The sequence below is a fragment of the Elephas maximus genome, chromosome 21 (assembly GCF_024166365.1).
Source record: "Elephas maximus indicus isolate mEleMax1 chromosome 21, mEleMax1 primary haplotype, whole genome shotgun sequence".
Lineage (NCBI taxonomy): Eukaryota > Metazoa > Chordata > Mammalia > Proboscidea > Elephantidae > Elephas > Elephas maximus.
In genome coordinates, this window is record NC_064839.1 from 72,755,850 (window position 1) to 72,774,191 (window position 18,342).

An 18,342-nucleotide genomic window follows, 5' to 3' on the forward strand; every position below is an offset into this window, starting at 1 on the left:
ATGTTTTATAGCAAATAGTATTGGAAAGTTGTCTAGCTGTATTATATTTTGGGAGCAAAAGGAGGAATAGGATATTCCATCAGCAGGAAGAAGGTGCCCACCTCTGCCAGTTACTCCAGGCCTTATTCTCATTTGTGAAATGAGCAAGGTTGAATTAGATGGTTTCTAAGATTCATTTGCATTGTTGAACTATTACCAGAATTGTTGACAGAATTCTATGACTTCTGTTCTTATGATCATTGCTGTTAGCTGCTATTGAGTAGATTCGGACTCATGCGACCCCACCTGAACTGCTCCATAGGGTTTTCAAGGCATTGACCTTTCAGAATCAGAACACCAGACCTATCTTCCGAGGCACATCCTTTGGCTCTTGCTATGTGACTTTTCAAATTTCAAAAAATAAAATTTGAAAATGTAGTCGTAAAATCACATTAAAAAAATGCACATACTGACATGCTACACAATTTTTTTCTTTATTTGTACCTTCTTCGTGGTAAGCAGAAGAAAGAAAAAAATATTTGTAATTTGGTTCTTGCTGTGTGACTTTTCAAATTTCGAGTGGGTGGGTTCAAACAACTAACCTTTTGGTTAGGACACAAGTGATTAACCCTTTGTACCACCCAGGGACTCCTAAAGGCGCTATATAGAATAGATTGTGACCTCTCTGAGGACTCCCATTTTTGCCTTTTTCTGTGCCTTCTTACTACTCCCTAAAATAGTGCCTGGCACGTAGCAAGACTTTATTAAGCTTTGTCGAATGAATGAATGAATGCATATGGTAATGTATATTGTGTTGTAATTAATATTTGCCAAGAATCATCCTTCTTAATTCTTCTTTGGGTCAGAGTTTATAAAAATGCCTCCATTTTTACAGGTTTGAATTACACCGATCTATTGAAACTTTTAAATGTTCATTGTTTTTCTGTGATCTCACTTTGAAAAAGAATCTAGAGCTATATTTTTTCTTGTAAAAGGAAGAGCAAGATTCAGTAATGCCATAGCATTTCAAGACTACTCTTTTAATTCGTTCCTCAAAATGAAAATATTGAACAACAGCAAAAATATTTTTGAGACAATGTTGAAGCTTATTTTGAAGCATTCTTTTTGTGGATATTCGTTAGAAGATGATTGTATTTTCTTCCATATTTATGTATTTCTAGCTTTTCTCAGTGCGTGAGTGTTTGCTAGCATTCAAATTACCATTTACTTTTTAAAAAATGGAAAGGAAGAAAAATATAAGAATAAATTTTAATCTGTTACAAGTTAATAAAAGAAGTCTTGTAGTATAAGTTCAATAGACTTTCTATTAAGGTATGTAGCCTCATTAAAATATGCTTCATTTAAGACCTGTTTTAAATTTGTAATTCTAGTGTATATTAAAAAGTTCCTTAGTTAAAATTATTTCAGTAGCTTTTCTCACTTTTAAAATGTCTGCTATTTAGAACAGGCAGCCATTTTTGCCTTGGAATTTCTCTCATCTTAGTTTAGCCCCAAATTTGAGATTACCAGAAGTACTACCGAAAGAAACATCTGATTCTGACATGTACCCGTAAAGCACCTTCAGCGACTCCATATTACACGGAATAAGTAAAGTCTTATTAAATGCTGTCTAACATGTATAATTCCTTGTGAATGTTTGATTGATTAAAATTAAGAAACATGCTACACAATTTTTCTCTTTATTTGTACCCTCCCCTTGATAAGCAGAAGAAAGAAAAAAAAAATTTGTAATTTGGTTCTTGCTATATGACTCTTCAAATTTCAAAAATAAAATTTGAAGGTGTAGTAATAAAATCACATTAAAAAAAAATGTACATACAGACAGTCCCTGCCTTAAGTATATTCTTAAAAGTGGGCCTGACAACCTGGAACAACTCCAGCCAGGTGTACCACTGGCTGGAAAACCCCGTTTTTCCTTGAGATTTTTCTCTTATCTACTTTCCACCTAAAAAAGAGATTTATAGCCCTTGTTTAGTTTCCTGAAGATTGTGGTTGCCGCTGCTTAGTGAGAGACAGAGAATTTAAAGGGCTCCCTTCTGTGCCTTTACGACAGCAGCTGGTGAATGTAAAGCCCTAGCCCTGTCCCTTAACTTCTTCCCCAGACCCCAACATGTTACAATTTCTGCTGCTTGGAGTAGGAGTTTTAATTCCCATTCTACAACAGCTGGAAAAGACAAAATGTAACTCTGGCCATTTAAGTTGAGCTCTTAATAGACTTGCTCATGGGCACCTAAAGCTCCCCTTTATAGGTGTATGGAGCCCTGGTAGCGCAGTAGTTAAGAGCTCGCCTGCTGACCAAAAGGTCAGCAGTTCAAATCCACCAGCCGCCCCTTGGAAACCCTATGGGGCAGTTCTACTCTGTCCTGTAGGGTTGCTGAGTCAGAATTGACTCAATGGCAATGAGTATAGGTTTTGATTTTAAAGATGTATATTAACATGTAGGAAACCCTGGTTAAGTGTTTTGGCTGCTAACCAAAAGTTTGGCAGTTTAAATCCACCAGGTGCTCCTTGGAAACCCTATGGGGCAGTTCTACTCTGTCCTTTGGGGTCACTATGAGTCCGAATCTGCTCAACAACAGTGTTTTTTTTTGTTGTTGTTGTTGCTAACATATACCTGTATAAACCATTTTATAATCTTGTGGGCTGTTTGGGATCCATATCACCATGTAATGGGAACAAATATACCAAGCTTCAAACAATAAACCTGCTAGAGAAGTTCAGAACAAATTTCATTAAAAATTGGGGCCATGCCTGATTTTTCTTATTTCTGCCAAAATTGGAAAATTTTCTTGGAGTATGAATTAAAGGACTTGTAGTTTTGGTTTTATCTTTAATTATTATTATTATACTGCCAAAATAACATATACTAGCTGTTAATGGAAACCCTGGTGGCATAGTGGTTAAGTGCCATGGCAGCTAACCAAAAGGTCGGCAGTTCAGATCCACCAGGTGCTTCTTGGAAACTCTGTGGGGCAGTTCTGCTCTGTCCTGTAGGGTCGCTGAAAGTCAGAATTGACTCAACGGCAGTGGGTTTTTTAACAGTTACAGTTGGTTACTTTATAAATTTCTAGAATAGCATCCTCTGCATTATAAATAATCAGAAAAATATGTTTTGAATTGAAATTGAAGAATGAAAACTTTGGTACATGTATGTATTAAATTTCTGACTTGAAGAATTGTGGTGGAGTGAAATCTAGGTCAGTACAAAATAATGCAGTAATATAGCACAGAGAGCGTTCAGTCACAGTGGCGATCCCAATTTTATGTTTTTTTTTTTCTTGTCTATATATTTTTCATTAATGTCTTGAAAACTATGGTACATGTTTCAGCTTGATTATATATTATACTTTGTTTTTAAATCATGTGACGTTTCTCCTGACAATATGCTTTCTCATTGGCTGGCTTTTTTATGCTGTATTCTTAGGGACATGTGGAAACTATCTTTGACTGCAAATTCAAACCTGATGATCCTAATCTTTTAGCGACGGCTTCATTCGATGGCACTATCAAAGTCTGGGACATAAACACGTTGACAGCAGTGTACACTTCTCCTGGTAATGAAGGGGTTATTTATTCCCTTTCATGGGCTCCAGGTAAGAAGTATTTTTTTTTTTTTAATTGGGAATACGGTTAAATGACTTTTCCTAAATTTTGTTCTCATCTGAATTCTTTCCGTCAATGCCACCTGCTTTCAAATGATTATAGGAACATTTTAGTACCAACATGTTAGGTTAATTTAGTTTTTGTGGGGTTTTAGAATAGACTACCTGCAGAGAGACTTTGTTCCTGGGCTCTTGCATATGACATAATCATATAGAAAAGCCACAATAAATCAGGATGATGTTGGTCCTCCTGATTTTAGCCGCATTTATAAAGATACACAAAGTATAACGATTTTCCATGATACACGTATCCTGAAAATTGTGTGTAAATCAAATTTATGGAATTAAATCACTGAAAATGAAGAGAAATTTATTCTCTAAAGTTTGCAATGGGTACCCTTCCCTGATTCGTCTGTTTTATAAATATGAATGATTATATATCAATTGTGACCATGCAATTCTATATGAATTCCACCTTTGTGATATTAAAGAACTTTTTTATGCCATGATGAGGTTTCTTCTTTTCTTTGATTTCAGAGAGTACCTTCGTACCTTTCTGTTCCTAAAAGAGAGACAATCTGCCCAATCAAGCCTCTGACATTTTCCCCAAATGGTAACCCTTTCCCTATAATAAACCATTTTACACACCTAAGTAAAACGTTCACTTTAAAAGGATGATTTTACTCTATAATGGTTTACTTTTTTATCCCAGTAGTAATATATTAATCTCCACCCATAACCAGGATATAGCTTATTAGCATAACTTCCTACACAGAGGGATTCTTAACCTTGAATCTGTGGGCCCACAAGGGTTACAGATATTTTCAATGATTCTGGAAATCTCTTGGAATTGTATACATAATTTTTAGTGACTGTGTGTATATGCCTATATCTGTCAAAATGAATCCAATTTTCAGAAAAGTCCAGACACAAAAATTGTTAACTGTTTTATGTATTGCTCATTTCCTGTATCTACAAGGGGGCCCTGGTGGTGCAGTGGATAAGCACTCGGCTGCTAACCCCAAGGTCAGTGGTTCGAACCCACTAACCGCTCCATAGGAGAAAGATATGGCAGTCTGCTTCCATAAAGATTTACAGCCTTGGAAACCCTACGGGGCAGTTCTGCTCTGTCCTATAAGATTGCTATGAGTAGTAATCAACTTGATGGCAACGGGTTTTTGTTTTTTTTTTTTTTTTGGTTCAATCCTACAATGAGGAAAAAGATCTAGAAAAATGTTTTCCTTACAACATTAAATGACAGTGGTTGTTCCTTTAAAAAGAACATACCTACGCCATTGTAGATCGAAGACTCTTTGGAAGGAAACCGTTACTTCACTAATTAAGGACTGCAGCACAAAAAGGACTGGTGTGGTCGCTCACCTCCTCCTTTCTCCTCCATCCCTATTTTACTGTTTCGTTGCCATGGCTGGCCTTTATTTAAAAGGTCTGAGATCCTGGAAGCTGAGTAACTTAAGTCAACAGTGGCAGAATCAAGATTCAAACAACCCTCAGTTGTATTCACAACCCTACGCTCTTAACCGTTGCAGCGTACATCTTCACGGCAGGTGCCCGGGGCTAGTTGGACCAGCCAGGACAGTAGTGAGCACTATAGCAGCAGTTAGTTGAACGTTATTCCTCCTACGAAAGTATATAAGTGTCAAATCTAAAGCTTCACTAGCAGCTGTGACTGTAAATACCATGGTTTTCAACTCAGAACACGGAAAGCCTAACCTCACTTAAAAGCATTCTTTCACTCTCTACATTGAGAATTTGCATCAAGCAAGTAAAAATGTTGGAAAATGGAAATGTTGTCATTATTTTTTATGTTATTACTGATGAAGCACTATTTTTAGCTAAGTGTGGATGAAATTTAAAAGGTGAAGGAAGATTGACAAGGGTATAAATACATTAGCGTGGAGACAATTTATAATTTTCTCTATACTTTAGAGCAGATGACACAGAAAAAGGAGAAAAAAGTGCAAATAATTTGGAAACTTCCCTCCAATGATTTAGAAACCTAGAAAGGAGAGCAGAATAAAAATATCATATATATGTTGAGGACTTATTTTTTTAGCATTATAGTTATTTATCCCAAAGTAATTCCTCCATGTTTATCCTCCCAGGCAGCAGATGACAACTGTGCTTTTCTTCTCATGGAGGAAAATCCTATTTAACTCCTTGAGTTAGCACCATCTAGTAACTTAGCAGTTTTTCACAGAATTTTTTATTTGAAAAAAATACATTTAAAATCCGAAAGCATTGTTTGTATTTTTGGTAGAGAAACTGAAATCCAGAAACGTTTTCCTCACCATTAAAAAAAATCATTACACAGCCAGGGAAATGTGAATACTGACTGGGTGTATGATAATAGTGAGGAATTACTGACAATTTTATAGGTGTGCTTGTGATACTTTGGTCATGTTAATAACACTGTCCCTGGGTGGAGCAAATGGTTAATGTGCTCGGCTGCTAACTCAAAGGTTGGAGATTCAAGTCCACCCACAGGTACCCTGGAAGACAGCCCTGGTGAGCTACTTCCAAAAATCAGCCGTTTTAAATCCTGTGGAGCAGAGTTTTATTCTGACACACGTGGAGTTGCCAGGATTTGGAATCGACTTGATGGCAGCTGGTGATGGTGGCAGTCTTTTAGACACCCGTACTGAAGTATTTATTGATGAAATCGTGTCAGAGATCGGCTCCAGAGAAATCCAGTAAAGGTTGTAGACAAAACAAGATTGACCATATATTGATAATTATTGAAACAGTATGCTGGATCCATGGGAATTTATTGTACTCTTTTCTCTACATTTGCATACATTTGATAATTTCCATTAAAAAAGAGTGAAAAAGACACTACTTTGCAAATCTGAAGTCTTAGTTTTCAGCAATAACATTTTTTCTTTTTAGAAGAGCTGTGTTTGTGGCAGACGTTTACTATAATGTCTCACAAATTGTTTCCTAAGGTGATTTAAATTGCATTGCTGGGGCAACTTCCCGAAATGGTGCTTTTATTTGGGATATTAAAAAGGGCAAAATGGTACAACGATTTAATGAGGTAAGATGTATTTATTGTTAGCTGAATAAAATAATGTCTTATACTACTTATTTTTTAAAACATTTTTTCTCTCTTAATTTAACAGTTAATAACCAGGTGATACGTATGTTCTATTTGATTTCTTTGAAAATTGCTTACGTAGTTGAGGCTTTAAAACTCAAGACTGTTAGCCCTGTGAGGATGCCCTCGGTCTCCCGGGGGACTGTAGTAATGTAGTAAATGCAGAGCCTTGGGAAACTTGACCGACCACCAGTGAGCAATTGTGCTCACAGACCAGAACCTGTGACGGAGGATTGGTTACGTTACCTCCTCCCATCTTCTTCAAACACGATGGTGCTCTTTCAGTTTAACAAAGCTCTCGTTCTGCCCTTCCATCCCCAAAACAACACGTACCCCATAATGCATAGTGGGATAGAAGAGAAATGAGCCTGCAGTGAAACTTGTGACATGGATTTAACCAATGCGTCCTTAGAGATCAGAGCTGTTGTTTTCCTCTTGTGGCTGTTGGTATTAGCACAAGAACAGCCCCCACTTCAGTGCCAGCGTCTTAGCATCAGGGACCTCTCTTACACTTATTCATGTCTTTCTCAGCATTCGGGAGCGTAATCAAGACCAATATCAAAATCACTTAAATCCTGGATAATAAAAATGGGAAAAATGAATGATGCCAGCTTGGACTGAGTGGCTTAGACCTCCCTAACGGAAATGCAGGGTATTAGAGATTTGTAAATGCACTTTTCATGGCATAGAGGAGGCAGACAGCCCCTTAAACTGAATGAGTAAAGGGTCTAGTCCCTTTTTATAGCCACCTTTTTAAAGACGGCCCACTCCTACCCCCCAAAAGAGGTAAAAACAGCAAACTAGGAATTCCCTTAGGAACTTGAAACTGTGTATTTATAAAGTAATCTTGAAACTCAGGATAAGTCATTTTCGTTCCCCCTTAACTGCAGCCACATTTTAAGTCTCATGTAAAATGGAAATGTTTTTCATTTAAATTTGGAAATCAATTGACCACAACCTTCAGTCACCCATGACGCAGTTGATGAATGGCACTTCCATGCATAATATTGTGCCTGTGTTTAAAAAAATTCCCTTCAGACCAGCTGTTAATGATACCCTCAACGCTTTCCCAGCCCAAGAATGCAGAGAAACAGATACATTCAGAGTGATTTATTACAGGAATAAGCTGACCTTAATTTATTTTTATAAAAATAGTGCTTTGAAATTTGGAAGAACAAGCAATAGCGACAGTGGGTTGCGACATTTCTATCTCAGTCTACAGTTGTAGTAGGAGTGCATTTCACAGCAGGTGGGTAATTGTCTTCCTTCCGACTGCCATTGCCGGCAGCAGGCACTGAGCGAGGCTTAGTCCTAAGCATGCTGAAGAAGTGGATTTTGGCTCTTCACTTTGTGTTCAACAAAGAGAGATAGAGCCCTCCTCCCCGAGTTATGTCTTAGAAGTGGTTTGCTTTCTAAGATTGACAGTGTTGTGCTCTCTGAAAGGGTATATGCAGCCTTCTTTCTGCTAATGGCAAGAATCTCTGTTAGTATCACTTCGAGAAAGTTCCTAGTAGAAAAGTAATACTTAGAAGAAGTAAATAAATAAGAGAAAAAAGGGGTGAATTATTTCTTATTGATAGGTATTTTGCATTTTTTGAAGCATGGAAAAAATGGAATATTCTGCATTGCCTGGAGTCATAAAGATTCCAAAAGAATAGCAACTTGCAGTGGCGATGGTTTCTGGTAAGTACGGTGTACGAAACAGTGCCGTTTATAAAAGACGCACCAGATAGCACCAATTGCATCATGTTAGCACGTACATTAAGTTATTCTGAGATTTCACTTTTACAGCGCTACCAACCATCATAAATATTATTTATAAGCACATACCATGTTCCTATGATGTTTCAATAATAATGCTGTATTGGTATTTGAAAAATAAGTAAATGAACCAGTCATTACTTTCTAAATGAAAAAGTGTTATCTGAATTATAACTAAAGGACTCTGAATTGCCTCAGAGAAGCTCCAAGGATGTTTCACAAAGAGTCTAAATAAATCTCATCGCATTTTAGGGGAATTGGTACTTTCCGTTTCACTGGTAATTCATGTCAAGCGCTCTAGAAACTTGTTCACAGTTTCGTAGATACTATTTATAAAAGCATAGAAAGCCTTTGTGAGGAAAAATAAGGTAATGCATATGGGAAGTGCTATTTTTAGGCGCTAATTCCTCTGACCCTGTGTTTCAGAAATGTGTGCTTTCTTAATTCTGTTATGTCCTGAGAGAAAGTAGATTGCCAAGTAAAAATATGTAAGGGCAGAATTTAATTAAAAAGAAGAAAAGAAATTAATTCAGATAATGGTACCCTCTAGCTATAGGTGTAGTCATCTTTGACAGGTAGTAAATCTAGTGGTATAGACGCTCATGGTTGTTGAGTATCCCCTGTTGTAGTGGAAAAGATAGTAGTTATGGAAACCAGAATTTGTACCAGGAAGTTCAAACATGCAGAAATAACAATAATGGTCATTTTTTTCCTTGAAAGGAACGATTTGCTAATTGATAGATACCAAAATAGAAAGAATATACCCAAAACTTTTTGATTAAGTAATACATAATTAGGAGCCCTGGTGTACAGTGGTTAAGAGCTCGGCTGCTAACCAAAAGTCGGCAGTTGGAATCCACCAGCCGCTCCTTGGAGACCCTATGGAATGCTTCTACTAGAATCGGAATCAGCTGTACAGCAATGGGTTTGGTTTTTAATACGTAATTAGTTTTATTGTATATTTTCAAGGCACTATTTATTTTATAAATTCCACATTCAATGAGTAAACATTTGTAAGCATAGGCCGCCAAAACTCCCCCATAACCTAAAAGTTTAATGATACTTAACTTCTTGAATGTTGTCAGGCCCCTCAAACTTTGGGTCTTATTCAAAGGCTTTTATTATTCAAAGGTCTTATTCAAACTTTTAAAACCCTGTAATACATTAACTTATACACGGATTTTTCCCCCTACTTTTTTTTTTTTTTTTTAGAATCATAGCTCTTACATTTTGGTATAACATAGGGTAGTAGAGCAGTTAACGTATATGGGATCTTTGGGGGTTTCTGAATGTCTAGCCATATCATTGAGAATGTACCATGAAGAGGTTAAAACACACGTCTTGTTCTTGGTGTAATAGCTTATGCAACCAGATTTATAATGAGTTGTCTAAATACTATAAATTTTGAACTGCTAAGTTTTAAAGCTGAAAAACATATCTTACTTATTTCATGTTTCAAAACATTTTATTAAACTATATTTTTCCTCAAAAAATTCTATAAGCAATAGTTTCTAACTCAAAATTTATCACCCTTAATTTGATTACCATAATTAGTATTATGTAATTTAATGTAAATATACTCATAATTGGTAATGTCATTTATAGAACACTTTTAAATGTTCCTTATGCTTTGCAATCAAGGCCTGTATCCTAAGATATTTCTATTTGAATTATACAACTCTGACTTTGTTCCAGTGAATAACATATTAAGAATGCTGTTTTTTCTATTAACATAATTAATTTCAGTATTATTCGAACAATTGATGGTAAAGTACTACACAAATACAAACATCCAGCTGCAGTTTTTGGTTGTGACTGGAGCCAAAACAACAAGTAAGTTACCCCCCTCCCTGAAATAATTAATAATTATATTTAGGAGATTTTAAATAACCATAAATTTTAATGCTATTCCTATATGTAATACACGTCACTTTTTTTTTAAGATAATATTGCCCTTGACTAAAAAATGAGAAGCCTTGTGAATGCTCATTTATTTTTGCTATCTATTTTCATTTCTTGAAGTTTGTACATGCTTTAGAAATACTGATTTCCTGCTCTCAAAACAACTTCCTGATACTTGGGAGAAAAGCATAGGACCAACTAATGAAACATAGAAATAAGTTCAATCTGTGTGTGGCTTCTACCGTAGAAACGTGACCCTTCCTCTAAACTTCAGGAATCTGTGCAATGTCGTTCCACCGTGGCTTTCCATTGCCATCGTGTTCGAGAATTTCACAGGTTGTGCAAACTTACGTAGGTAGTTTTGAAAAGACAGCATTGCTTAAGAGCCCAGTATTTAACGTGTAAAACTTAGCTGACACAAATTCTGTTTTTAGAAATTAGGAATGTTCTACATTTTAAATTATTATTAATAAATAATGTCAACATTTTCATATTTTAATGTGCCATTGATATTTTAGAGACATGATAGCCACTGGCTGTGAAGACAAAAATGTTCGTGTCTATTACATAGCCACCAGCTCTGATCAACCATTGAAAGTGTTCAGTGGGCACACAGCAAAAGTGTTCCATGTTAGGTGGTCTCCTCTGAGGGAGGGAATTCTTTGCAGCGGTTCTGACGATGGGTATGTATTTTTGGATTCTAATTTTCTAGAGCCTAAAATCATAAGCATATATGTTTCAAGAAATATATGTAGTTGTCTGTTCAAATAACATATAGGAATATATTAAATATGTATATAACAAGTAAATAGTTAACAAGCTCCTAATTGCATTCAACCAAAACTAAATTCTACCACGCTTATATTATCCTAATCTTCATGATTTTTGTTTCCTTATTTATTTTGCTTAATATGGTTGCTTATTTCTATCTTATTAGCAACAAAGTTGACAGAAACAAGAATTTTAAAAGGATCTGTGGGGAAAGGGGCAAAGATCTGAAACAAATCTCTCAAAGATATAGAGCAGAGTTTGTTTTAAAAAAATGTTCCTGCATTTAACATGGAAAAGAGTTGTACCGTGTTTTCATTTGAATGGAATAAAAGAAGGTCATAGATTTTAGCCTGAATAGAAGATATTTTAGAAATGAAAGCGATTAAACATTTTTTCTAGGTTTGTGAGTGCTTCTGAAATCTTGTCTGTATTTTATATTCAAACGAGATAGATTTATATAGTATAGTTTTGGTCTCTGTTTAAAGAGGGGATAAATTTAGGTAAGAAAAATCTTTATTTTATGCAAGTAAAAGTCATAGTACTTAGTAACCATAGGTTTGATATTGAATAAGTAATTTTATCTTGAAATTTGAGGATAACTACAAATTGGATAAGGAACAATTTTGAGATTTTTGTGGGTTATCACTTAAAATGGCACTTCTAATCAGGGTATCATGAGAAAGTGAGCATGAGTTCATTTCTGAGGCTATTCCAGTCTCTTAACTTCTAAATTATATTCTTCATGGTAAAAGGTGTAGTCTTCAGTCCTTGTCTATGAAATATTTGTCATAAAGATATCATAAAGCATTTTACTGACCTATGATAATGCAAGTTGAAGGGGTTTAATGAATTTTGACTATTGGTCCCTTTAGTAGTAGTTATTTTAAATAGAGGTTGTACCTCACTCATGTTAACTAGAAACTTTAAATAAGAGTAAAAATTGTAGGGAAACCGTTAATTGCTCTTGTACTTGTGGGAGAACTCACACATACTACGCTTCAGACTAGAAAGTTTTAGGCACTCTTTGTGTACAGAGGGGCACCTGAAATCTTACCAACACACATATGTTGGAACCTCAAACCCTAATGTTTGCCTAATCTAACTTATGCCATAAAAGCAAGGATGCCTGCTTTTGTGGCCTGTGTCCTCTAGGGTCGCTATGAGTCAGAATTGACGGCAACAGGTTTATAGTAACATTAAAGTATTTTAATACAATCCACTTTAATATATTCTTATTTATGAACATATAATATCAAATTTAAATAACTTAAATGCTAACATATATAAGATATTAGCACTAACAAAATTTAGATTTATGGTACATCTGGATACATTGTCTTGTACAAGGATAAGAGGAAAAGGAAATTTTTTATATGAAGCAGAAAGAGACATGCTTCAAAGAAACAAAAATATATAATGGGTCTCCTTTATAATATAATATAACCTTTGAAGTATTATGGAAACCCTGGTGGCATAGTGGTTAAGAGCTTCAGCTGCTAAGCCAAAGGTCAGCAGTTTGAATCCACCAGACACTCCTCGGAAACTCCATGAGGCAGTTCTACTCTGTCCTGAAGGGTAACAATGAGTCGGAATCAACTCGATGGCAACGGGTTTGGTTTCGTTTTGCTTTTTGAAGTATTAATATTTTGGTATTGTTAGGTTGACAAAAATATGTGACCAAAAAAAGTATTGTCACTTTCTCAAACAAAATTGGCATTTGGAGGTCTTAAATTTCAATAATGTTTTTCCTTTCTACAATCAGTAGATTCAAGTAATATCATGAATCAACCACACATATTTATTTTCCTGCTCTGAGACTGAGTTCAAGCTAAATGACTAATTTTACTGACAGAAACATGAAGAAGTGATTTATTGTATTGTTGAAAGCATACTTACTAAGAGACTTTTCAAATAATACCCACCATCACACATGCTACACTTTCATGGTTTACAAACAACATGAGAACTCTTAAATTACTGTATCTATGTTATTAGTCATTTTTTCTCTTTGGCTGTATTTGTTCTGGATTTTAAGAAAGCTATTTTTAATATATAAACTATGAGATAGTGTTTTTATTTTCAGTAGTAAATGGCCAGTGAAAGTAAGGGAAAAACTATGTTAGAATTGGCTAACTCTTGATAGTTAAATATTCATTTCTATCTTCTATAAAAAAAAGAAATCTTAATATATCTTAAAAATGGTTTCTAAATATACGAAGGAATCGTCATTGTGCTCCATTAAGAATAGGTTAATCCTTTAGATAAATTATACCTTGAATGAAGTATAATATTCTATTTTCAGTTCTGTTCGAATCTGGGATTATACTCAAGATGCTTGCATAAACATTCTCAGTGGACACACTGCACCTGTAAGGGGATTAACTTGGAATACTGAGATTCCTTATCTACTAATATCTGGTAGCTGGGACTATACTATAAAAGTATGGGACACTCGAGAAGGAACTTGTTTGGATACCGTGTACGATCATGGTGCAGATGTGTATGGTAAAGTGGTTTTCATTTATTTGTTATTTTGATGTATTAATTATTATTGTTATTTCTGAGCAATAAGTATTTCAAATATCTTGCAGTGTTTTGTTTTATAAATAACTTTTTTATTAGAAAATTAAATGTTTATTGTCAAAATATCACAATATATAGAAGATAGTAGAAAGAGTCGCTGGAAATTATCAGAAGGTAACAGCACTGTGGTACTGGGTATGGACGGTCAGATTATATTTGCACATCACTCGACCCTCATTTGTAACCCCAGTCCAGCCATTCCCACCCATATATGCTTTACTCCAATGACTTTTTAGCTGGGCAACGTGGAACTGAATATGAAAGAGAATCACATTTCTTGATATTCTAAATTTTAAAGCCCCAGCTCTTCCTTTGTCTCGTAACTGTAACTTGCCTCCATCCATCCGTTAATTCACAGGCTACCATGCACCCTGTTGGTAGTACAGCATATCTGCTGCTTAACTGACTGAAATATACCTTCAGCATTTTCATCAAGGACCATTTGCTTCATAATAACTATTCAATTTTACATTTCATATTTATACAGTATGCTAAGTGATACATTCTTATATTATTCTTTTGGACAATATATTAAATACATTTGTAACGTACTTTGGCTCCGAGAACCTTGAAGTTATTCACAACATTTCTTCACAACTTGAGTTCTGTAAAAGTTTTATGAGGTACATATAAAATAGAAGCATTTTTGAATGTCTACTTTAGTTAAAATGGGTTTGTTTTTTCCATCAGGTTTAACATGCCATTCGAGTCGCCCTTTCACTATGGCGTCATGCTCCCGTGATTCCACCGTGAGACTCTGGTCCTTAGCACCTCTCATCACTCCTTTACAAATAAATATTCTGGCAGACAGACCCTGGGAAGAAATTATCGGGAACACTGGTATTGACCATATGTATGCATTGGATTTTATTTTTTAAATAATATTTTATAAGCAGTTTTTCTCACTGAACATTGTCTGTCTTCAGATAACGCTATTGAACAAGGCACTCCTCCTCTTTTGTGTGGTAAAGTGTCAAGAGATATTAAACAAGAAATAGAGAAAGTAACTGGGAACCTTCGAGTGAAAAAACTAAGATGGTTCTCAGAATGTTTATCAGTAAGTATAATAGGAATTAACCGTGAACTTTGTCTCCTTAGCCAAAATGAATCATCACAGCTATAGTCATTAAGTTGCCAGGTGTTTACATGTGCCGTCCCAATTCAGTGGGTCCCTGTTAGCATAACTGGTACAGTGTGAGGAAGCGAATGTAAAACCAAAACCAATAAATGAGGTACAGTTATTTTATGAATTTTTTTATTTAAATATACCTGCGTTGTAATGTTTGTGAAATTGCAAACTGCTGTGGGTTTTTGTTCACTGTTATATCTTTGGTAATTCAATGTCAACTTTTTAGCCTCCAGGTGGCAGTAACAATTTATGGAACTTGGTTGCTGTGATAAAAGGGCAAGATGATAGCTTACTTCCTCAGAACTACTCTAAGGGAATAATGCATTTGAAACACCTGATTAAATTTAGAACAGTAAGTAAAGCATGCAAATATGATGTGCTCAAGCAAAAATTTTTATTTTGCTTTTTCACTATCAAAGTAAATAAATGATAAAAGCTAAAAATCTGTATGATTACAATGGGCAGACTGAAGTAAGTCAACATCAAGGAAATAAATCTTTGGGCAAACCAATTATGAGAGTATGACGTATTTACAAACAAATTAAAGTAGCCGTAGTTTTGAATAGGTTTGAATCTCATGAAATTCTTCAGAGGTCACTTGGAACTCCTTGAAGTTTTTTTAATCTTTACCCTGTTACCGGATGATTGTGACATATGGACTACCCTGCTTTTACCCTCAGAGAGCCTAACAGGCTGTATTCTGAGATCTTTGTATTAAAGTTGGTCAGATTTTAGCTCTTAATGAAGCTCAATGCAAAACTAGCAGTTACCTGACACCTAGTGTGATACCCTGTGGTGACAGCAAATTAATCCTGGAACCAGAAAGAGGAAATCACTTACATGTTTGCAGTGAATAAATATCAACGGCTAACTTAACGGTTAAAGACTGGAGAGAATTGTGCCAGGGATGTGGTTTTGATGGTCATAAAGGAAGTTATTTTTCTAAAGAGGAAGTACTTTTTTTTTTGACCAGTTATATACTGCAGTTCATTATCGCTACCGTTTGGCCCCTGCACTTTTGTATTTTCACAACGCCTGGAAAGTTTTGAGAACAATGGGATTGAGCTTCTCCTCTCCAGTTTCCACCCCATCACCCATACCAAGATGTTATGTTTAAATGTTGTTGTTGTTAGGTGCCATTGAGTCGGTTCTGACTCATAGCAACCCTATGCACAACAGAACGAAACACTGCCTGGTCCTGAGCCCTCCTTAAAATCGTTGTTATGCTTGAGCTCATTGTTGCAGCCACCGAGTTAGTCCACCTTGTTGAGGGTCTTCCTCTTTTCTGTTGACCCTGTACTTTGCCAAGCATGATGGCCTTCTCCAGGGACTGATTCCTCCTGACAACATGTCCAAAGTATGTAAGACACAGTCTCACCATCCTTGAATCTAAGGAACATTCTGGTTGTACTTCTTCCAAGACAGATTTGTTCATTCTTTTGGTAGTCCATAGTATATTCAATATTCTTTGCCAGCACCGCAATTCAAAGGTGTCAATTCTTTTTTGGTCTTTCTTGTTCATTGTCCAGCTTTCACATGCATATGATCCAACTGAAAATACCATGGCTTGGGTCAGGCGCACCTTAGACTTCAGGGTGACATCTTTGCTTTTCAACACTTTTTAAAGAGGTCCTTTGCAGCAGATTTGCCCAATGCAATGTGTCTTTTGATTTCTTGACTGCTGCTTCCATGGCTATTGATTGTGGATCCAAGTAAAATGAAATCCTTGACAACTTCAATCTTTTCTCCATTTATCATGATGTTGCTCATTGGTCCAGTTGTGAGGATTTTTGTTTTCTTTATGTTGAGGTGCCATTCTGAAGGCTGTGGTCTTTGATCTTCATTAGTAAGTACTTCAAGTCCTCTTCACTTTCAGCAAGCAAGGTTGTGTCATCTTCATAACACAGGTTGTTAATTAGTTTTCCTCCAATCCTGATGCCCCATTCTTCTTCATATAGTCCAGCTTCTCGGATTATTTCCTCAGCATACAGATTGAATAGGTATGGTTAAAGAATACAACCCTGATGCACACCTTTCCTGACATTAAACCAATCAGTATCCCCTTGTTCTGTCCAAACGAATGCCTCTTGGACTATGTAAAAGTTCCTCATGAGCACAATTAAGTGTTCTGGAATTCCCATTCTTCGCAATGTTATCCGTAATTTGTTATGATCCACACAGTCAAATGCCTTTGCATAGTCATTAAAACACAGGTAAACATCCTTCTGGTATTCTCTGCTTTCAGCCAGGGTCCATCTGATATCAGCAATGATGTCCCTGGTTCCGTGTCCTCTTCTGTTTAAATAGGTATCATGTTTTATAGGGAGAAACCATTGTATTTTAAAATCGACTTAATTTTTAGAGAAGTTTTAGGTTTACAGTGAAACTGTGCAGAAAGTACAGAGTGCCCATATACCTCCTTTCCTCCCTGCACCCTGTGTCTACCACTGTCAACTTCTCGCGTTCCTGTGGAACATTTGTTATAATGGATAAACCAATATCGATACCGTATTATTAACTAAAGTCAGTAAGTTTACATTAGGATTTACTCTTTGAGTATTGATTTTTAAACATTTAATTTTCTAAAAACTATTTATATAATGCTTTTATAATCATCTGTTATCGCTAGAAATTTAGAACGTTTTGTATTCTTTTTAACCAGTCTGAAGCTCAAGAACTAACAACAGTCAAGATGTCCAAATTTGGTGGTGGTATTGGTGTACCTACTAAAGAGGAAAGACTGAAGGAAGCTGCTGAAATACACCTGAGACTAGGACAGATTCAGAGATACTGTGAACTGATGGTTGAACTTGGAGAGGTAATATGCTGTTCAAGTAAAATCAATGAGTCTATCTAAGTATTCTAAAAAGTATTAGTTAAATACTAAGTATTGAGCTTATTTTTTCTCCAAATCTGATTAGTTCTCTGCCAATCTGATATCAGGTGTGTACCCTAGAACAGTGGTTCTCAAAGAAAAATCCCCAGGCCAGCAAAATCAGCATCACTTGGGAACCTATTAGACAGGCAAATTTTCCAGCCCCATCCCAGACCTATAGCATCAGAAGCTCTGGGGATGGAGCCCAATAATCTGTGTCTTAAAAAACCATCCAGGTGATTCCTCTGCATGCTAAAGTTTGAGAACCACTGCCCTAGAATAGAATCCTCATTTCTTTAAAAAAGAAAAAATACGTATTGACTAATTTGCTCACACTGGGATCCCCTTGGGAAACCCTGGTGGCGTAGTAGCTACGGCTGCTAACCAAGAGGTTGGCAGTTCAAATCCGCCAGGCGCTCCTTGGAAACTCTATGGGGCAGTTGTACTCTGTCCTATAGGGTCGCTATGAGTCGGAATCGGCTTGATGGCCGTGGGTTGGGTGGGTTGGGATCCCCTTGCTAATACTGTTTGTCATAACTCAGTCCCACATTTGCCAGGAGAGGAGTTTCCACTGTGGAGCACCTGGTGAAGGATGGACTGAATC

The 18,342-nt window shown here is 36.1% G+C and overlaps 1 protein-coding gene across 5 annotated transcripts in view; it reads left to right on the plus strand.

The window, feature by feature from the left end:
- Window positions 1-18,342, plus strand: part of WDR17 (WD repeat domain 17) — a 122,436-nt gene that overhangs the window by 75,516 nt on the left and 28,578 nt on the right. For all 5 annotated transcript variants that reach the window (XM_049864283.1, XM_049864280.1, XM_049864279.1 and 2 more), the window contains 10 exons: window positions 3,425-3,593; window positions 6,566-6,657; window positions 8,318-8,400; window positions 10,225-10,311; window positions 10,899-11,063; window positions 13,454-13,656; window positions 14,425-14,574; window positions 14,661-14,791; window positions 15,090-15,215; window positions 17,526-17,681. In XM_049864283.1, the coding sequence (XP_049720240.1) occupies window positions 3,425-3,593; window positions 6,566-6,657; window positions 8,318-8,400; window positions 10,225-10,311; window positions 10,899-11,063; window positions 13,454-13,656; window positions 14,425-14,574; window positions 14,661-14,791; window positions 15,090-15,215; window positions 17,526-17,681 (1,362 nt within the window). The remainder of the gene's footprint in view (window positions 1-3,424; window positions 3,594-6,565; window positions 6,658-8,317; window positions 8,401-10,224; window positions 10,312-10,898; window positions 11,064-13,453; window positions 13,657-14,424; window positions 14,575-14,660; window positions 14,792-15,089; window positions 15,216-17,525; window positions 17,682-18,342) is intronic.